The sequence below is a fragment of the Suricata suricatta genome, chromosome 14, assembly GCF_006229205.1.
Source record: "Suricata suricatta isolate VVHF042 chromosome 14, meerkat_22Aug2017_6uvM2_HiC, whole genome shotgun sequence".
Taxonomy (NCBI): domain Eukaryota; kingdom Metazoa; phylum Chordata; class Mammalia; order Carnivora; family Herpestidae; genus Suricata; species Suricata suricatta.
Window position 1 is genome coordinate 20,812,753 of NC_043713.1, and position 20,694 is coordinate 20,833,446.

Genomic DNA, 20,694 nt, shown 5'->3' on the forward strand with positions numbered 1-20,694 from the left:
ACCATTTGTTTTCCAGAGAAAATAATATTGTTCTAAATTAGTAAGGACTAACATGAAGATTATTTTGATGTAGTCACTGTTCTTGGGCCTTAACCGTCTTTCTTTATGAACATATAACTACGCTTGAATTGAGTAGCTATTTTTATTCTTGCAAGCAGGGGGCATTTTCTTCTAGTAACCATACTGTAAGATTTTTTTTTTCTTGTTGATACCTGAGGTCTTAAAATAAATGCATTCACTTTGTTCGAGATTTTCTGTCTTGCCATATCAACTTTTCTTTTTGTATATAAGGACAATAGTTCCTCAAAGAAAACATTTAAAATTGGCAGTAGAATGACATTTACATAATTCAGTGCTTTTTAATTTTTATTTCCTTACATTAAATGGATAAAAAGTTTTATTATATTTTGAATAGAACCAATATACATGAAATCAATACAAAATTCCACAAGGATTGTAAATGAAAAAAAAAAAGTCAAGTTAAATATGCCTGGCTTGTGCTGATGGCAGAAAATGTGATAACATAATAGACCTTTCTATGACATGTTGGCTTTCAGAACAAAAATGTACATATTAATTTACTTTGAATGTCCATTGGAGTCATGTTGCCAACAGAGATGGCAAAGACATATCCTAACACAGACTCCATAACTGTTTTACAACAATCCCATACAAAAAGAAAAGCTATACTGTATGAGAAAATGATTCAAACCTTTCAGAGTCCTGAAGAGGATGGGATCAGACAGGGGGCCCACTCCTTTTGCATTTCGTGCTTGAATTCGAAAGTAATACATAGTGTCAAGGTTGAGATCCATGATTTGATGAGTAAGCCGATCACCACTGATTGTTTCCATAATCCAGTCATCAATTGGTATGTTCTTGTCCAAGGTATAAAACAAGATGTAAGCTGCGTAAATAGATGAATTTAACTTCATTTAGTATACTGAGCGCACGCTAAACTTCTGCTTCTAAACACTCATGTTTCCCAAATATAATTTGCAATAATTATTATATGTTCACAATGTATAAATTACAGTATTCAGTTTGGCAAGTAATGTCTTTTTTGATATTGCAAGGATCAGACAAATAATTGCTTCAATGTATAGAATCTGAAAATCGAATAGACCATTCAAAATAAAAATATCTGCCATATTTAAAAATACAAGGTGTCTGCTGCCTATAAATTCTTTGCATGGATTCCTGACTGACAGAAACACCAAGATAACAAATATGTGTTGTTTGTGGTGATACTGTTACACAGCCATAGATAACATATTAGGCTAATGGTGACCTTGGCAATCTGCACCCCAGGTGATTTCTGTGTTCAAACAAATTCAGGAATCACTGCTTTAGTTGATATGTGGAGTCTGTATATTTTTGGCATTTGTTTAGATGTTGATGCGGCAGATATGAATGTCTGATAATGCAGAGAGCTCTGTAAGAGATGAAAGACCCAGGTAAAGAATTCTGCAAAGCTTACAAAGATTTGTGTGAATCCTCCTTCTGGGTAATATTAAAATTGGAAGACCATAATTCAAAAGGGATTGTGAAATATCACTGGGCAAAGAAATTGTTTATAACTCATTTATAACTCAACCCCCATGATCACAACTTCACATAATAGGTATTGAAACTCAGTTACTGTGGAGCGCCTGAGTGGCTCAGGTGGTTGAGCATCTAGTTTTAGCTCAGGTCATGATCTGGTGGTTCCTGGGCTTGAGCTCCACATCAGGCTCTGTGCTGACAGCTAGCTCAGAGCCTGGAACCTGTCTTTGGATTCTGTCTCCCTCTCTCTTTGACCTGCCCCTGCTCATATTCTTTCTCTCTCTCTCTCTCTCTCTCTCCCTCAAAAATATATAAAACATTAAAAAATAAAAAAAAGAAAGTTACTGAATAAAATCCTCTACTGAATAAAATCCTCTAGCCAGTAAGCACATATATTTTACATTCATGATGTTTAATGCAATTGTAGAGTAATTATGCACTGTTGTAAGTGTCCGATGACACAGAAAATTTGAAAAACCATATTTTCATTTCATGTCAGGTATATTTATTCCTGATTTTGTTTATTTATCAAATGGGAATAAAATATTTGCCCTTTTTGTGCTTTGGGGATTTTTTTTCCCTTTATAAAAGCATTCAAGTAAGCATTTACAAATGAAAATTCTGCCATCAAATAAGTAGGATTGAAGGTACAAGCATCAGCTTCTGACAATTCCAAATTGTATTTGAAGTGATTCCCTGATATTTATGGGGAAGCCTATCTTTTATCTTTTTTCTTGTAAATTTGAGAACTAAGATGAAGAATAGAAACATACTACTATATCATTCTTTAATCATCAACTCTAAAAATTGGCCTGAGAAAGCACATAAGTTCATTTGGATTTATGAGTTTGTGTGGTATCGAGGTCTTAGCATACAGATTTCCACACAGGTTGGAACAAATTCATTGGTTTCCCAGAACCTTTTTGTACCTATATATTCATTTCTCTGTGTCCAAGTTTTTTTCTTCATCCTTTTTCTTACTTAAAATAATAATTTTAGAGAGAGAGAGAACATGAGTGGGGGAGAGGGGCAGAGAGAAAGGGAGAGACTCTCAAGCAGGCTGAATGTTCAGTGCAGAGTCTGACACAGGGCTTGATCCCACGACCCTGGATTCATGATATGAGCTGAAATCAAGAGTCAGATGGCCAACCGACTGCGTCAGCCAGGTGCCCCTCTCTTACTTTTTTCTACTTCTTTTTGTCTCTTACCCACCATAACTAGCCAAATAATAACTATATCCTGTGATGGGCGATAAGACCTGGAAGTGCTAACTCAAGTGGGCAATCCTACATTAGAATCACATTTTTCTAAATACATAAAAAATGTAACATCATATATCTGTCATTTTGACTACTTAGACAAATAGGTAGTTATAATTTCAAAAGGTAAGGGTCAGCAAGTATTCAATTTCACCTCTTTCCTCTCTTCTTTTTCTGTACTTATTCCTACAGATCAATGTTTTCCTTCCATGGGTCACCTGCTAAGTACCAGGAAGACCAAGGTGATTCTTACTAGCAAGGAACTCAGCCCAGTGTGAACTCTCCCTCTTTCAAAACCTGATTCTGATAATCATGAATATCAATAGATATATAATGGCAGACTCATTTCTTCCTTCTTTGGGGCAAAAAAAATGCGAAGAAAAGAAATAGGCTATGGATTAAAGCCATAGGTCTATCATTTCCTGGCTTTGCAACCTTGTCCAACTTGCTTAATCTAAGTATGCCTCAATATTCTCTTCTGAAAATAAGGTGCTGTGAGGTAATGCATTTTAAGGGTCTAATATAGTGGGTATTCATATTATATTATCTTATATAGAGTAACTATGTAGCAAATGCTCCATCAGTTTATTCTTTTTTTTTCTGTTCTTCCTTCCTTTCTCTTTTTCTTTTCTCCTTTTTTCTTAGTATTAGTAAAGCTTAAGGAAGTGTCATACTTGGAAGAGCTGGAACTTTGACTTCAAGTCAAACAATAGATTTAATAACAATTCAATGATTATTCTACTCAAGAAATATTTATTAAGTACCTACTAAGTGTCATGAATATTGATACTGAAGACAAAGCATTGATCAAAATCTGAAGCCTGTTTTTATGGAATTTTCAGCCCTGTATTATAAACATTTAGATTTTTCTCTCCTGCTTATATGGGAAGCAGGGTGTAGAGGAAGAAGTCAAGATGGCTAAATTTCCAATGTTGGCAACAGGGTGAACCCGAAAATTTTTTAAATGATGGGAGTAAGACTATGTAGACACATCTAATGGTAGTGAGTGCTCAGGTGGGTCCACAATCCTGGGTGGCTTACAACTTATTACAGAATATAAGAATGAAGAGTGTATCATTATTTGGCTGGTTATGGTACGTGACAGACAAAAAAAAAAAAAGAACAAAAAGAGAACGAAGGGAGAGAGAGAAGGATTGGGGAATAGAAGGAGGTGCCGATGAGACAGGCAAGGGGAAATGTACGATATGAGGCAGGATGTATATTTAAAATTCCTTGGATGGAGAACAGATTTCAGAGACATAAGTTTGTATTCACTGAAACCTTGGCTATCCTATACGCCCTTTTTCAAATAAAGTAACAAAGACAATAAGAAGATCTGTTTAATCAATGGTGTACGAAATGCCTGCTAATAATACCAAGAAGCTCTAGCTTGAAATTGGAAAGAAAAGTGGGTAGGTATAGGTGATCTTACAAAAATCAAGAGGAAAGAGATTTAAGAAAGAAGAACAAGACGAGAGTATCAAATGACACACAAAAAGATAACATAATCCTATCCTTTGGATAGTCCTGATAAGGAAGGAAACAATCTTTGAAGACCTAACTCTTTTTTTAAAACTATGGTGGTCTCTAATCTTGAATAATGCTGGATGCTGCACTTATTTAGATCAATGTTTCAAAACTCTAGCTGTACATTAAAGCCACTTGGAGAGCTTTTAAAATATAGCATGCTCAATCCTTTCTCAGATATATTAAAACATAAATCATTTGAGAATCACTGATTTGAACCAAGTGAATACAAATAAGCTGGAGCAAAACGTAGTGTAATAGTGAAGAGTATGAACACGAGTTTTAAATCCTAGCTCTGCAACTTTTTGGTTTCTTGACTCTAGGAAAGTCATTTACCCTAGAAACCTCTGGTCTCTTTCTTTCAGAATGGAATAATAGGAAGATGGAATCCCTTATAATACTTAAGTGCTTAGCAGGATGCCAAGCCTATAATAAATGCTTAATTCATTTTGAACCATTCTTTCCAGAAAATCTAAGTACAAATTTTTAAGCTGCCACTTTCCAATCAAGAAACTTAGGCACTGGCACAATCTGGATCTCCTTCTTTGTCCTCTTTTTTGTTTAATCTTTTTGAAGTACATATATTTACAAATTGATGACCTGGGTTCCATGCAGAGAACATGAGTAAAGCCTTGCCCTAGAACAGATTTCAAATGGGAATAATAACAGTTGATTTGCTTTAGTTCTCACTAGACATCAGAGATATTTCTCAGTAGTTTCTTATTACATTCTACAAAAGAAGTTCTGTCACTATCCTTATTTTATAGATGAGAAAGTGAACTTAGGAAAGTTAACTTACCCAGGTATCGCCTTCAGAAGCTTAGAGTCTAAACCACCCTGCTCTACTGCTGTGTACATGCAAGGACTTGGGAAAACAAAGAAAGGTAGGATGTGAACACACTCTTCCACATTGGCACACACATGCTCGGACACACTGGAAAAGAGGTCACATTTCCTTCGTACTTTAAAGAAAAACAGAGTGTAGTAAATCTGGGCCCTCCGCTATACGGTATTTTGAATATTTCATCATCCGGTTTCCTGGATGTAATTTCACTGAAAGAATCAAAATATGTATAAAATAGAAGTTCTCTTAAGGGTTTTGCTCCCTGTTGAGTTGAGTCAAATGTCTCCACTTGATACTTTTAATAAGTAAACTAGACTTTTGAAGGTAAAAAAAAGTATCGTCTCCCATACGTTTACTTTACCACCTGAGAGACTGGATATCGAGCATACAACTTTTAATAACATATGTGCAGAAGATTTCTTCTACATGCACTGTCACTTTGGCACACAGAATTTATCGCTAGAATAATTTACATTTTTTAATATGGAGCAGACTTCCATTTTTTTTCCCTGAAAAAGCAAAATTAAGCTTCCTTTCAGAGTTGAAAATACATTTCACTGTTTACATTGACTATTTGATGAGATTCATTTAAATAAGAGTGGAGAATTTGGATAGGATAGGACTTCTTTTATCCTTTACCAAAAAATATTTTTTTCCATCAGAACTTGTTTTTATTTAGACTTCTATTCTGTTTTTTTTCTTTTTAAGCTTATTATCTATTAACTTGCCATATGCTTATAAATAACTGTTTATAACATAATAAAAAAGTCATCATGTCAACAAATCAAAATCTAAAAAAGTACTGAAATAGAACCAATGAAAATAAATCATAACACTGAGGAGAAACAGGAGAAAATTAGAATGAGTCAGCCTCAGTTTTAAAAAGCCTGGCAGAGTGACAACTCAGAATATAAGATTTTTTGGGGGGTTTAATATCCCTCTTCTTTTTTTCATATTTGTCAGCTCAAATGAAAATTCTGTTTGCTATTGCACTAAGAGCAATTTCCTAGAGAAAACAAGTCTTCAACTTAAATTTAAATCTCATTTGGAATTTTCACATTATCTTTTCATTTTGGAAAATTCAGAAAGTAACTCACACAAAGTAAGTGTACCATCTGAACTGTAATTTCCAAGCTTATCTTTGTTATCACAGAATGGCTGAAATACTTCGTTAATTTATAATAGTGCTATCCATTTGTATGCAAAAAAAATAAAGAAAAAGGAGAAGAAGAAGAAAAAAGAGTGACTCTTACATGTGCCTAACCCAATGGTTCAAGTTAATTAGACTATAATGTGCACATTTTTAGTTATACAATATTTTTCATAATAATTATATGCTATGGAGACATCTATTAAAAGCCTAAAGTGATCATTTAAATGCAAAATCCCTGATAGAACTACATTATATTTTTCATACTAAATTAACATTACAGGCTTCTAATGGATGCTTTAATTAGGCATTGATGTTATCAGCAATATTTGGCAAAATAAAATGTGTCACTGTGAAATATTCATTAAGTTCAATTTCTGTCAGTCAATATTAAGTATTTTATGAACCTTATGATTTAAGTAAGAAACTAAAAGCTAAAGTGAGAAACTAAAATCCTCCTTTGTATGTGCCATTCAAAAATACATGGTCATTAGGTGTCTTTTGTATTTATAACTGCCAAACAACCAGCTTCTTTTTAGTCTTTTATGCTCAGAGAAATTCCATTAGAAGGTTGTCCTAATGCTCCACAAGATGAAAAACAAAAGGTCTATACTAATTGAAATACACATCCTTCAGGAAGCAACTCCAATGAAAAGTGTATGTGCATATTTGTAGGCACCATTAGAAGAAATTCCATGGTCAGCGGGGAGGGGGGCAAGAAGAGACAGCCAGAAAGCATCAGGGAGTACACAGAAATGCTGGGACAGAAAACAAATACACAAAACACATGATCAGTGTACAGGAGGCGAAGAATCTCAGACCAGGCAGAGCAATGCTGGAAATGAAGCCGAGATGCTCACCAGTAATTTTCCCATTGGCTTCCAAGGGAGGCTGCCAACTCACAATGACAGCACGAGGCTTCCCTTCCCGAGTAATGACAGTCAGATCCTTGGGAGCAGAGGTCGGGGCTAAGAGATGAAACAGAGACAAGGCCTTGTCATTGGATGTGAAAGAAAACAGACGTTTATGAGACTTCTAATCATGATGTTGACACTCAGAACCTGTCGTGCAGTATATCATGTTTATCTTACCAGTTATGAGTTATTTTAAGTATTTTGATTAAACAAGCAAACAAAAATATATAAAAATTAAGATTTTCCATGGAAGTTAAATGACGTCCAAAGGTGTAAATATAGAAAAGAGAACAGAATATGTGTGAATACAGAGGACAAAAGTATAATGGATATTTCCAAGTGAGCGTCACACTAAACACATAAGAATCATTATAAGAACAAAGAAATGTACACATACTCAGTGAGATTGATGGCTATGTGTCTCCAAGAGACAGAATTCTGTAACAACTGTTAGGATTTATAAATGCAAATGTCACCTAATTTTATAGTTTCTTAAAAGCAAGAAGAAGAAAATAATGTATTGAGGTGCAGGTTAAAACATTTTGCCTAGGTAAACATACTAAGTATTTCCTAACAAATATGGCAAATAAGGCAAAAAAAAATTGAAAATAGAAGAGGTATGGAATCTATAAAGGTTTTAGTTATCAGCCTGGCATGGAATAAGAAGGCATGAAACTCTGCCTTTCTTAGAGCTACTTTTCCCACATGTTGTTGAAAGAAGGCAGAATTTATTAACCCAAAATATGCCTCTTTGGCCTAAGGACAACTTTAGGCTGATTATTTGTAAGCCCACAGTAGACAGAAGAAAAGCTCTGAAAATTTAGTAGATGTTACCCTTTTAAATTTTTTTAAAATGGTTTTTATTTATTTTTGAGAGACAGAGACAGCAGGAGCAGGGCAGGGTCAGTGAGGGAGTGAGACACAGAATCTGAAGCAGGCTCCAGGCTCTGAGCCAGCTGTCAGCACAGAGCCCGATGCGGGGCTCGAACCCATGAACCATGAGATCATGACCTGAGCCGAAGTCAAATGCTTAACCGACTGAGCCACCCAGGCGCCCCAGTAGATGTTACCCTTTTATAAGAGAAATTTGGGTTTATAGGAGTGTCTCCCTCTTGGTACAAGAAGAGGATGACAAAATCTTTAGAAACTTTTATTAGGAAGAAAGTAGGAACTTAATTCTGCATTACAGTGACACTCTGGTTTATTGTGATTTGCCTGACAACCTCCATGACCAAATCCCCACTCCACAAAATATTCTTTTGTTTTTAGTTGGAGATTGTATGTAAGGTGATGGCTTGGGCCATTTTTAGTGAGTTACTCACTCTTCTTGAGGATTCTCCATGTATACAGGAGGTATATATGTTATTAAACTCCTGTTTGTTTTTCTCCTATTAATCTACCTTTTATTATTAGGGGTCTCAGCCAAAGACCTAGAAGAGCAAGGGGAAAATTATTTTTCTTCTTACATTGTGCTCAACAAAATTTTACGTATATTTAAAAGGTGACAGTAAACTGGCCAAGCCAGTCCAGGATCTTCTGCTTTTCACTGTCTATGCTCTTAAATGCAGTGACTTTTCCTTCTAGGCAATGCACAGTGCTCCAAGTCAATTATTGATAGTCTTTCTTAGTTACCCTCAGTTTGACCTGGGAAATTTTGGAACATATCTAAGTTCTATGATTGGGTTCTAGAGGTATTTCCAGATCTCTGAATAAGAATGCTTGTGTATAATAAGATAGGTACAATTTGGTCCTAATTCTGAATTCTTTGCTTTTACCATTCTCTTTGGCTCTTCTGTTGGCCCTATCATGTGGAGTCTGAGCAAGACTACTTCCAGTTTCTCTTCTCAAATATAATTTCAAGTGAAGAAGACATTAAACACTTCCATGTATCATAACACTTATTTCCAATGCCCTGATTCTTAAAGCCACTAGTAGTCCAGGTTAACCAAAGCTGCTCCTAATCATAATATCCTGACAAGGCACCTAATACATTTAAATTAAAAAAATGAGGGCAGGAAGAGAATACATAGGTCTAGTGTAGTTGAACCCGGAGTAAAGAAACTGCATATGTATATGGTTTAATGAACCAAGAATGAGGCCATTCTTGCAAGAAAAGATCTGTGATAGCAAAATACCAAAGAGGCAATAATATCTTAAAGAAGGGTTATTCTCATAAAGAGTTCATTCAAGATATTTTGTAAGCCATAGATAGGAATGTAACATATAGTCACAAATTGACTTAGAGTACTATATCAAGTATAATAAGGAATTTTCTGATTATGGAAGCAATGAAAAGCTCTGTCTTTCTAACTTTTCAGAATAGTGTGTTTTTTCTTAACTGGGTTAAGATTCAAATTGATGGCTATTTAGAAAACAATCAAATGGTGATGGTTTGATTGCTCCACTGAATTGGTTACTGTATTTAAAAAAGATAAAATGGGGGCACCTGGGTGGCTCAGTCGGTTAAGCAACCGACTTGGGCTCATGTCATGATCTCACAGTCCGTGGGCTCGAGCCTCCTGTCAGGCTCTGTGCTGATGACTCAGAGCCTGGAGCCTGCTTCAGATTCTGTGTCTTCCTCTCTCTCTCTCTGCCCCTCCCCTGCTCACTCTCTGCTCTGTCTCTCAAAATATACATTAAAAAAAATTAAAAAAAACAAAACAAAAAAGATAAAATAACTTCAACTTTACCTAACAAAATAATACACTGAAGAGGTGGTTATTTTTCAAAAAATCCCCCCCCACAAAAAAACAAAACACTCTAACAGCTAATCTATTTCAGGTGTTGTGCAAGTTTTTTCTTTTCACTCGAGCCATGTGAATGTTGGTGAGTAGCGACTCTGGTATTGAAATCAATAGTTTAAATGTTTAGGATCAACATGTAAGCTGTGCACATGTTGATCCTAAAGATGTTAGGAACGTAGCCCTAACAGCTCCAATCTACTGAGTCAAGCAGAACATCTCTGATCTGTTCCTCTCCAAGCTCACGGGTTCTGCCCAGAGGCAATTTTTCAGAAATTCTTCACTGACTACCAATTCTCTTTGGATTAAATGTAAATAAATAACAAACAATAAATACCAGGCACTGGTACTTACACTGCACTTTCTTTAACAGCCTCATTTCCCCTTGCCGTCGCTTAAATACTGTGCTCCAGTCACTCTGAACTATTCACACGTGTCTCTAGAAGACATCTTTCTGATACTTGATCATACATTTTCATATATGCTGCCACTTCCTTTGAAGTTCCTGGAATGGGTACCTGATGATCCACCCTGGCCATAGCTCAATCATTATTTCTTTTGTGAAACTCTACTTTTTTCTCCAGCCTGAATTTATACTTGGATCTGTTTGTTCAGATTCCAATTTTCGCAACACTCTACGGTTGCATTTCTTACATTACTTCAGGTTTTTTGGGTTTTTGTCTTCATTATTTCATTATTTCAGGTGTCTTTCCAATCATTTCTATTTTGCCTAACTAGAATAAAATTAAGGATTTATCACTTGGACAGAATGAAATATTTTATTTCAAGGATTTTCCAACAACCCTTACCCTTCTCATAAGCAATTCTAGTGCATGAGCAGAACTATGTGGTCCTGTGTAGTAGTCTTTAATGTAACTACAGAATTAGAAGCAAATCTAGCATTATTTCTTTCAGTTCATTTCCTTCTCACAGTTATAAAGGTCTGAAGACACTTGTGAATTACTTCTTCCTTCTCATCATCACCCAGGAATCTCACCCACATGCTATTTACACTTTTGTCCAGATCATTATCTGTTTTGACAACCACCCTGCCTAAAACCACTCTCTGGCAGTTAATATCTTTTTGTCAAATATGGGTCTCATTTCTACAAGGCTGTGCAGTTGATGAAAAATCAAGAGAATACATTTATCAAGTAAGATGTTAGGGTGCATTTTATGTTTATGAAAAGGAAAAATGAATGGATTTTCTTGCTTCATGAGGAAATTACTACTCCTTCTCTTTTGTTCAGAGAAGACCTAATGTCTTACTGGTTTATGTTTAACTCCTTTCATCTTCTTTTAAGTAAAAAAAGAAGAGCAGGGCCTTTATTCTCCCCATAGCACATAACTCATTCAGCATGTTTTAATCTTCCTTAGAAGCTGTGAACATTGGCATCCAGGGCAGAATTTCAGGAGAAAGAGTTAATATATGTAAAGATGTAAAACAGAAGAAGATGAAAAAAACCCAGAAGGATGTTGAAATTAAATCAGACAAACTAGAAAACCTCTTACAGAAATAAGTATCCACAAAAACGTAAATATATTAACAGCGGACTCTCTGAGTTAAAGTTGTAGCTTGGACTTAAAGATAGAACTGCAATGCCATGGAACAAATTCTAATGGAAAAAGAAATTCAGCTTACCCAGAGAGTTTTATTGGTACAATTTTATTTTTAATTTGGAAATATGTGATGTAGTTTACCCCTAAACAGAATAGCATGAAACCAACAAAAAAGCATGTTAACCCCCTAGTCTACAGATGTCGGGTTTCTGTGAACTATAAAAGGCAAGTGTACTGCATGTCTGTTAAGGTTATAAATTCAATGTTTATGATCCATAGTAAATATGACTGGTAAAATTTACAGGGAGTTACATTTTCCTGCGATTTGAACTATTTCAAATTGCATGAAGATTTTCCCATTGTGTTGTCTTATTTCTAAGGAGTGAACATAAACATAAAGAAACTTCTTCCCAAACCCAGTTGAGCTTATTTATGGTAAACATTACAATGTGATTATGGTAGTAATGCAGTGTTTTATTTTGTACCCAATTTCTTTCCAAAAAAGTAAATACCCACCATGACTGCTCATCAAAGACTCAAATGTTCTGGACAGAGTTTGGTGCCTGGTTTTCTGCTTTTACTTAAAGGAATTGAGAAAAAGATTGATATGCAGACCCCCAGAGTTAACACCCAGATTAAAGCCAGATTACTCAACATACTGGGGACCCATTTTCTTCTTTTGTAGAGTGGAGAGGATAACACTAGATACAAAAGTGTTTTGAACTGCGAAGAAAATAAAATTTCCTGCAGGATGAGGTGTGGCTTTGACACTATAGAACATAAATTCCAGCATCCACAAAACCTGGGAAACACCATTGCCGAATACCAAAAGTCGAAATTTGGAAGCAAGCCTTTCTTCACATACCTGCTTCGTATGTGGTGGCATGGGCAGTCATGCTCCATGTGCTTGACCTTCTGTTTTTTGTTACCATGACTGAGAACTCATACATCGTGTTGGGTTTGAGGCCTGTTGCTGTGTAACTCAGAGATGTTGTGTCTTCTGACTGTACAAATGGGAAATAAGCAAAGAGAAAAAAGATGAACCCTATCAGCTTGGTAGATCAAAGCATGTACAGAGACTACCAAAGAGCCAAAAAAAAAAAGTCCATTTCCAAACAGCATAAAAGCTATGACACAGAACTGGCTCTACTTCCCTTCTGTCAACCAGTTTACACTGGCTGCTTGTACATCTAAAACACAATGGATAAAATCAGGTCTGATGTTGTCCACAGGGGCGGCTAGCTGATTAATTTTCCCAAGTAAATAACCACCGTGTCAGGACCAATTCTGTTTCTTTCTGTCAAATCTGTTTTCAAGGTAATCTTCACTGACTTTAATTTCTTTGTAATGATCAAAATATTTTTTTACAGAAATTATAATTTATGTATTTTAAGTAGGTCATCATGATTATTTTTCACTAGTAATAACAATAATTTTAGAGTTCTACTACTTGTGATTAAAACAATTGTTTTTAGATTACAAACTTTTCATGATTCCAGAATCAATTTGGGTATTATAAAGAAAATAAACAAAAGCAATGTTGTATTATGAGGTCTTCTTTTGTGTGGTGCTCCCATTAAACACACACTTAAGTATGGTCACTGGAGCAACTGATTAGGAAGGGAATGATAAATTGGGTAAGTATTAAAAGATTTTATTAAGTGTTAGTATTATTTATCTTTTGAAACCATTCTTGTCTCTTAAATAGCAGGTTAAAGATATTTTAGTAGGAAGTAAATTACCTATTTTTATTGCTTACTCAAGAAATCAAAATGGTAATGAAAAAGGTTAATCTTCCAGGTTAATGCATATTTTCCACGTGATCAGGTAAACTTGGCCTGTTTATGCCTCTTATAAGTATCAGGTTATGCTTGGTATTTAGAATTTATATCTTGATCCTCCTCCAAAGTTCCATGTTGATTTTCACTTTTATATTCATTACATTTGTTATATATCTGTGTCTAGAAAATCAAGGGTAGTTCTTTTTCCCCACCTGTGTCACACCTATCTCCTCCCATACTGCTGTAGTGTGGTATATCTTTTTTATTGTACTATGAATCCTTAGAGTATAGCTATGAAAATCCTACATTCATTACAAAACCAAATAAATATTTAACTGTACTAATAACATTTTGATGATGTGCCCATCCATCCTATTAAAGTGATGACCTCATAAACATCTATCAGAAGGTCTTCTTTAAAAAAGCTGTAAAAATGTGGGCCCTAAGTAAATGTAAAAATACATTGTAGACTCAGGAAGATAGAATCCCATCAAATAAAACACAACATAGGCAGCTAGTATCTGACATGCTGAAATATCACTTCCAATCCTGTCTTCTTCACTATTGTGAACACTTCTAAGTCTTAGAAATGGAAATAAGGGGAGAAATGGACAATGAGAAATATTTCAGCTAGGATGAAAGGATCATACTTTTAATAAAACTAGTCCCTCTAACAATAAAAATCACTGGCATTTGGGAACCCATTACATAATATTCTCCAAGTTGTTTGTGTTTTAGAACGACACACTTGCTTTCTGTAAATACCATGAATTCACTGGATTTTCTCAGGAACTTCATGGAAGGTTATTGCTCAGAATAAATCATTAGCCTAGAAGTACTTTGGAAATTCATGGCCAGCTATTTTTGTGAGCATAGAATACCCAGGTACATCTCTCTGAGCCTCATCCATAAAATGCTCATCCAATGGAGTTAACTGTAGCATTGACCTCCTGGTATTATTTAAAGTGTAAAGTAAAACATTGTACCTAGTCCAGGGAAAGTATTAGATAAATGTTAGCTACAATATCTCATGCATTGTCTAATGTGATATTTCACTTTATGCATGTGTTAGGTTCCCTATTGAAAGGGATATCTTGGGGGAGAGACCGAGTCTTGCAAAACTTTGTATCTTATCTAATACCTATGTTATTTCTGGTAAGCACTAGTCAATACTCAATGAATGTATTTTGAATAGAAATTAGCATAAAACATCATGTGATTAATCATTTTAGTAGAAACAAAATTATAGAACATTGGTCCTTCTGATAAGAAAAATTGAAACAGAGTTTTAGACAATCAAAATATAAATGTCTGGACTATCGCTTGATTTGGGATTAAATGAAGTAGAAGGATACTCTCACTGGGATAGCCTTTGATTATGCCGTAACGTCACCGGAGCTCTAGATATAGTTTCATAGGAATTTTTTTAAGTTATACAACTTACCCATGTCTTCATAAAGGGATCTACTTGCGTGCTTAATTATGGAGAATCTTTTTTTTTTATGGTAGGTGTGACTAATCCAGTCATATAGATGAGAACAATTAGATTAAGTTCAGTGACATGACTGGACACCGCAAAACCAACTCTGTGCCCAGGTCATGGGCTCCATGTTCTGATTTTTCTCCCTCTATCTTGTGTATGTCCCGCCTACCTTCTAAAGCTGCCTTGGGCAGTGAGATGAAGTAGGCATGGAAGTAGTTTGAAAAGTTCACAATGTAAAATCAAAGCATCCTATGACCATTATTTGTAAAACTTAAGTTTATTGTACTACTTTCTAGGGCACTAGATATGTTCTGTATTTATTTTTGCTAGCCAACTTACCCCACTCTTTCCTCTAACCTTTTTTTTCACAGGGCGTGGATGTAGTGCATGGGTGTGTAAGAAGGGGGTCAGAATGCTAGTAACTGAAAGCTTTACGTCAGGGAAGATGGTGGGAAGAGGAACATTTAAAATCTTTTTTTCTATTCCCAGATATCAATCCATGAGAGAAATCAGCCTCCATTTACAAAATAGCTTTTGGGTTGAGTCTTACTTTGCAGGCATTCTTTGTGAGACTCAATAATTCTGTGTCTGCTATATTAACTATTCAACTGAAATAATTTGCCTCAAGAAATTTTGGAACTTAAGCCATTCTGCAGAGAACAATCATTGTCCCTCAGAACATTTCACATACTGGCAAAGTACCCATGGCCATTCTGTGAAATGAATGTATTGGCAAAGTACAGCAATTATGACCATAACATTTTTAAAGTAGTCTTTTAAAAGTAAACTTAGAATTGGGCAATCTGTATATACAGAGAGATTTAAAAAAAAATGTTCTCATATGTTTCATTGGTTGTCTTATCTGATAATGTTATCTTTATTTATGGTTCTGCTGAGTCTTAAATCTAATACTGCAAGGAGCTGGATAGGGTACTTACAACATATGTTATATCAGTGATACTATTTGGACTTGCCTGGAGAGTTTTCCCAATACCTGACCTAGCAGGGCAGCAGTACCAAAGAAAGGTTTTCAAAATTGTTTCAGCTAAAAACTGATTTATGATGAAATCTGAGTTTTATGCCACTTAAAATTTGAAAGATACTAGAGGCAGATTCAACATGGCTACAGGAAGAAAGAGGCAGATTTAGAATATTATTGGTGGGATTTTCCTTTATCCCAGGTTCTTTAGAGTCTGATGCTCCCAAAGGATATTGCCATCCCTGCAATCACCACTGGCTGGAGGCAGGATTAAGCAAGATGGCGGTTTACTGGAAAGAACACTGGTTAAATATCAGGAAGTCCAAATTCTGAGAGCTACTCCAGTAGAGTGGTAAGGAGAAGGGATACAAGGGACTTATGAAGAAGCAGACAGACCAGGATTGAACTCTTGGTTCCTTGCTCATTTGGTTATTGGGTAACATGTATAATCTTATTTTTAAAGCTACTTCTTGATCTCAAATCCTCATCTTGTAAAGCTTTATATTTTAAATGTGCATTCATATATTATCTCACACGAATAGTTTATGAATTCTTTGAAGTGTAGCAATGGAACTGAGTGTCTTACCCATTCCAAAGTTATAAATAATACATCAAGTAGCAACAACTAAGCTGTGTTTAACTGCCTCTATAATCTCGTGCTGTTCTAGGTACATAGTAGGTACTTGATAGTCATGTGTTTCTTTTTTCATTTTTGTCTATATCTTGCATACTGTTTGTATGTACTGATATTGTGGCAGGCTTAGGTGGTAATAAAATTGTCCCCATATACAATTATTTGTTGGTGTTACTTAGGCTGGCTGACAGAGGTTTAAAAGTAGTGAAGATAATACCTCAAATGTCTATCTCTATAGGGCTCTTAATGGGGTTATGAGATGAGTCAGTGAAAGGGGTTATTGTCATTCATATTAGTCAAAGGGGAGTGTGCACTGTGGCTTTCTTTACCACATGGGTGTATTTCAAGGCTAAGTGAGAAAGTACATGCTAATTAATGCCTTTGAGTGTTTTCTAAGGACCTTATTACAAAATCTTTCAACTGTGTTCCCAGCTGTATTCACTGTCAAATGGGTCTCTGTAACATTAATAGGGTTAACTTTGGTGTCAATCTAGATTCCCAATAAAAAGAAAGACACCAATATCTATCCAGAAAATTAATGTGGAACCCTGCTATTTTCGAAGGAAAATGGCGTTCCCCTGTACAGAATCAAATTATTTATACAAACATAGCATCTGGGGGAGCTCAAATAATATTTTGCATTTCTTGATGTTTTTCTACCTTGCCTTAGAATTGTTTCCTAAGATACATTTATTCCCATTCTAATTTTAGATATTGAGTTACTAAGCTGCCTTGTTTTCCATTTAGTGCCACTGCAGCAAAATGACTCATGACAGTCCAGGAAGCATTTAAAACAATGTATTAAGCAAATGACAGTTCATTTAAAATTTTACACTATCAGTTAGAACTTCACCTTGTATTTCGCATTCGCAGAAAAGCTGGTCCTCCACCGGACAGTGTAAAGTCGCACTTCAGATGTTTTTTGGTTCTTAGGGACAGAGTTGTCTGCCCAGCTGACCCTCACAGCATCATGGGTAAGAGCCACAGCCTGTACACCTACTGGTGGGAGCATGGGGGTGGAGACATCTGGGACCGAGGTGGGGAAATCATCAAGCAAAGGATAATAATCAACTGGGTCAGTGGGATCTGGGTTTAAAAACCCGTCAAATGAAACAAACAAATAAATACATAAATAAAAGAGTTAAAAAAATAAATATCAGTGGTAACACATCACAATGAGTTAAATGCATGGCAATAATGATGAAAGGGAACATGAGAAGAACAGAAAAAAATACAATTAATTCAATCGGAAAACTCATTAGAAACAGTATTGCTATATTACAAAAATAACTACATTCTGCAATTCACTCATTTCCTTACAGTGGTTTTATCAACTCCACTTTTGGTGGTCACTTCTAGTTATATATTTTAAAAGTCCATTTCTTCTTGGAGTGTTGCACATCGCTTCTTAAAAGGTTTAGCATAGAACTTATCAGTTTTATAACTACACGGATAAAATAACACGATCCAAAGGAGTGTCTGGTTTATTTCCTCCTGTAAAGGAAATAAATGTCTATCTTATACCTGTTTGTTTATGTTTATTTTTCTCTTTTTCTAACTTGATTTGGTTTCTCTAATGCTTTTATTATGGCTTAGCTTATATCTGCATAAGTATTGTTTAAACAAGAAACAAACAATAAAGATCAAAGGGCCCTGCGGTCCATAGCAATCTGTTTATGGCTATGATTGCATAAAACTAGATTGACCAAATCCATAGTCCACATGGCCCAATGACATCTTTAATAACTAGGTTTCTTGTAGCACTTGGTAGAGCAGGTTACTTAGACTGAAATCCTTAAAGAAAGCATGGAAGTGTCCGTTTTATCCCCATTCTCACAGAGAAATTAGCTAGTTTTTAGACTTTTAAGGCATACCTAGATTCTGTATTACTTGTTCCTAGATGTCAGGTTCCATGGAAAGACTTTATATTATTGATGGGGGGACAGAATAAACTGTGTGAGGTCCACACGTGCTTTGATCCATTAACATAATCAGAACCTGCATAAAGCTGTGTACGGTTTTATAAAATTTTCTAGAAAAATTCTGTATGCCTTTTATGCTGGGCATATCAGAATCAGAGGACTCGTTTTCTAGCCATTGTAAGAGTCCAATTTTGAGCTTTTTATTTTATACCTAAGACTTTTATATTTTTGAAATTTTACTTTTAAATGATGTAATATTATATTCTAATAAAACAGAGCCTTCAGGTGGCAGGGCCTATGATGACCTGCTAAAATGTAAAGTATCTGAAGCAGTGTACATACAGAGTTTATATTTTTAAATAGCCTAGTTCCAAGCACAGCAGCTACTGGCTGGTTTTGATGATTACTTCACTTTGTCCACCGTATTTCAAATGCCTATCCCCTACTCATCACTCTGTTTTCCAATGAATTATTTAGTAGTTTACTGGGCTGTGGTCGTTGGAGCAAAATATAAAACCTGAAAACAAAAACAGAATAAAAGGAAAGGAAAAAAAAAAAGAGAAAGAGAGAGAAAGAAAAATGTGTGTTTAAAATTTAATGACAGAGCCCAGACTTTCCATATTTCCTTTGATGTGTTTTTTATTAAGGGCTCCTTTAAACCCAAATGGATTTATGAAATGATGAAAGGGGAGCTGAACAGCATCAAGGAGGATCCCGATCAGTCATCAGGTCGGTGCTTGGTGGCAGGCGTTTTGGCCAAACTGAAGCTGGTCTTGCCTCACTTTGTTTCTATTCTTAGCCGACTTTCCAAAAAGAAAGTTATACACACAGGAAGACTGCTCTGAATCACAAACTTCTTTGTGGACCGACCTATAGAATGTGTTATACCTGATTTGTTGTTTCTTTGCTTAATCTGGCTCTTAAACCTATATGAATGTAGTACTCTGTCACAGGTGTCATATACACGGTTTTGAAAAGTAGCAATTCTACTTCTAGAAATGCTGACATTCAGGCTGGCTGTTTCTGAATTGTAGAAGAGTATATTTTTCATGACTTGGGGAGTTCCTTGGAGTCTCAGGTCCAGAATGCATTCCTCAAATTTCAAATAATGTTGTTTGTTGGTATTTATCTGTGGACTTATATAATTTACAAATTTCTATCTCTGGCCAAGTTTTTCTTGACTTTTTTTAGGGAATTCGTTTCCAGGCATGGCTTGTCACTCTACTTGCTATCTAAGTTCGAAATTTGTACCTTCAATTACAAGAGCCACTCATTACATGAACCATTTAAATTTAAATTAATTACTTTAATTAAATACAATTAAAAAATCACTTCTGTTGCACGAGCCAATTTTAAGTCTTCCGTGGCCATAAAAGCCAATCTATCATCTTGGATAGTATAAATATGGAGCTTTTCCAATAAAGCTGAATGTTCTAGTGGATAGCAAGCACTACACTAAACACATAAATGCCACATACACTGCTAATTGTCTTTCTCTCCAAAGAGAAACTTTTTGAGTAGTTAAGTTAAAAATATTCTATTGTTGCTAAACAACTTTTTCCAGTTTTATAGTGACTTCTATGTTATTGATTTGCAGTGGTTATATTCAAGAGTAAAAACTAAATGAATCAAAAATTAAAAAGACAAAACATAGCCCCAAATCTTTTGCTAAAAAGAGAAGCCTATTTGGTTCTTAATAGATGTCTTGGTAAGAGTTCATGAATTTTTGGTTAACATACCAATGTTCAAAGAAAGCTTTTAATATAATAACATAATTTTGCATCTGGATTATATTTCATTCAGAAATTGATGAAACAGTTGAGAATCAACAAATTCAAACAACCTACCTCTTTATTCCCTTGCCCTCTTCCCTTCTCCAGGTTTAATATACCTTGTTCTTGCAACAATAAAAAATAAAAGGCTCGACTGCAAAAATAGAATGCTTAACATACCCATTTGACCATGTGAAACGTTCCTCAGCTCTAATACTAATATATTCAGGAAGAGCTTGGCTCCAGAGTGTGCCAACATCTAAGAGCATGTATGTGTAGAAACCATCATGGCCCAAAACTTACTCCAGCCTCGTGCATTGATGGCCTGTGTTTTTTGCTTTACTTTATCCTGGCCTCTTCCAGGCCTGCTCATGGAAATACTTGGACAAGCTCAAAGACAGAGAATGTCTTCTCTGTGGGATTATGACACATTTATTGATAGAATTTCATCCAGAACCTTAACCTTTGATTCCATATATTTGTCCTTTGTTCTCCATGATGTGGGGAAACACAATAAAATAAGTCCACACATCCAGGAAAAGTATATACTTTCCCTCTGGAAAGGACTGGTTTTATTCATTCC

At 35.4% G+C, this 20,694-nt stretch overlaps 1 protein-coding gene across 1 annotated transcript in view; it reads right to left on the reverse strand.

Annotated features, from left to right (window-relative positions):
- Positions 1 to 20,694, reverse strand: part of DCC (DCC netrin 1 receptor) — a 727,087-nt gene that overhangs the window by 99,970 nt on the left and 606,423 nt on the right. The window contains exons 17-20 of the mRNA XM_029921550.1: positions 17,271 to 17,503; positions 12,406 to 12,544; positions 7,186 to 7,293; positions 713 to 907 (exon numbers count right to left, since the gene is read on the reverse strand). Of these exons, the coding sequence (XP_029777410.1) occupies positions 713 to 907; positions 7,186 to 7,293; positions 12,406 to 12,544; positions 17,271 to 17,503 (675 nt within the window). The remainder of the gene's footprint in view (positions 1 to 712; positions 908 to 7,185; positions 7,294 to 12,405; positions 12,545 to 17,270; positions 17,504 to 20,694) is intronic.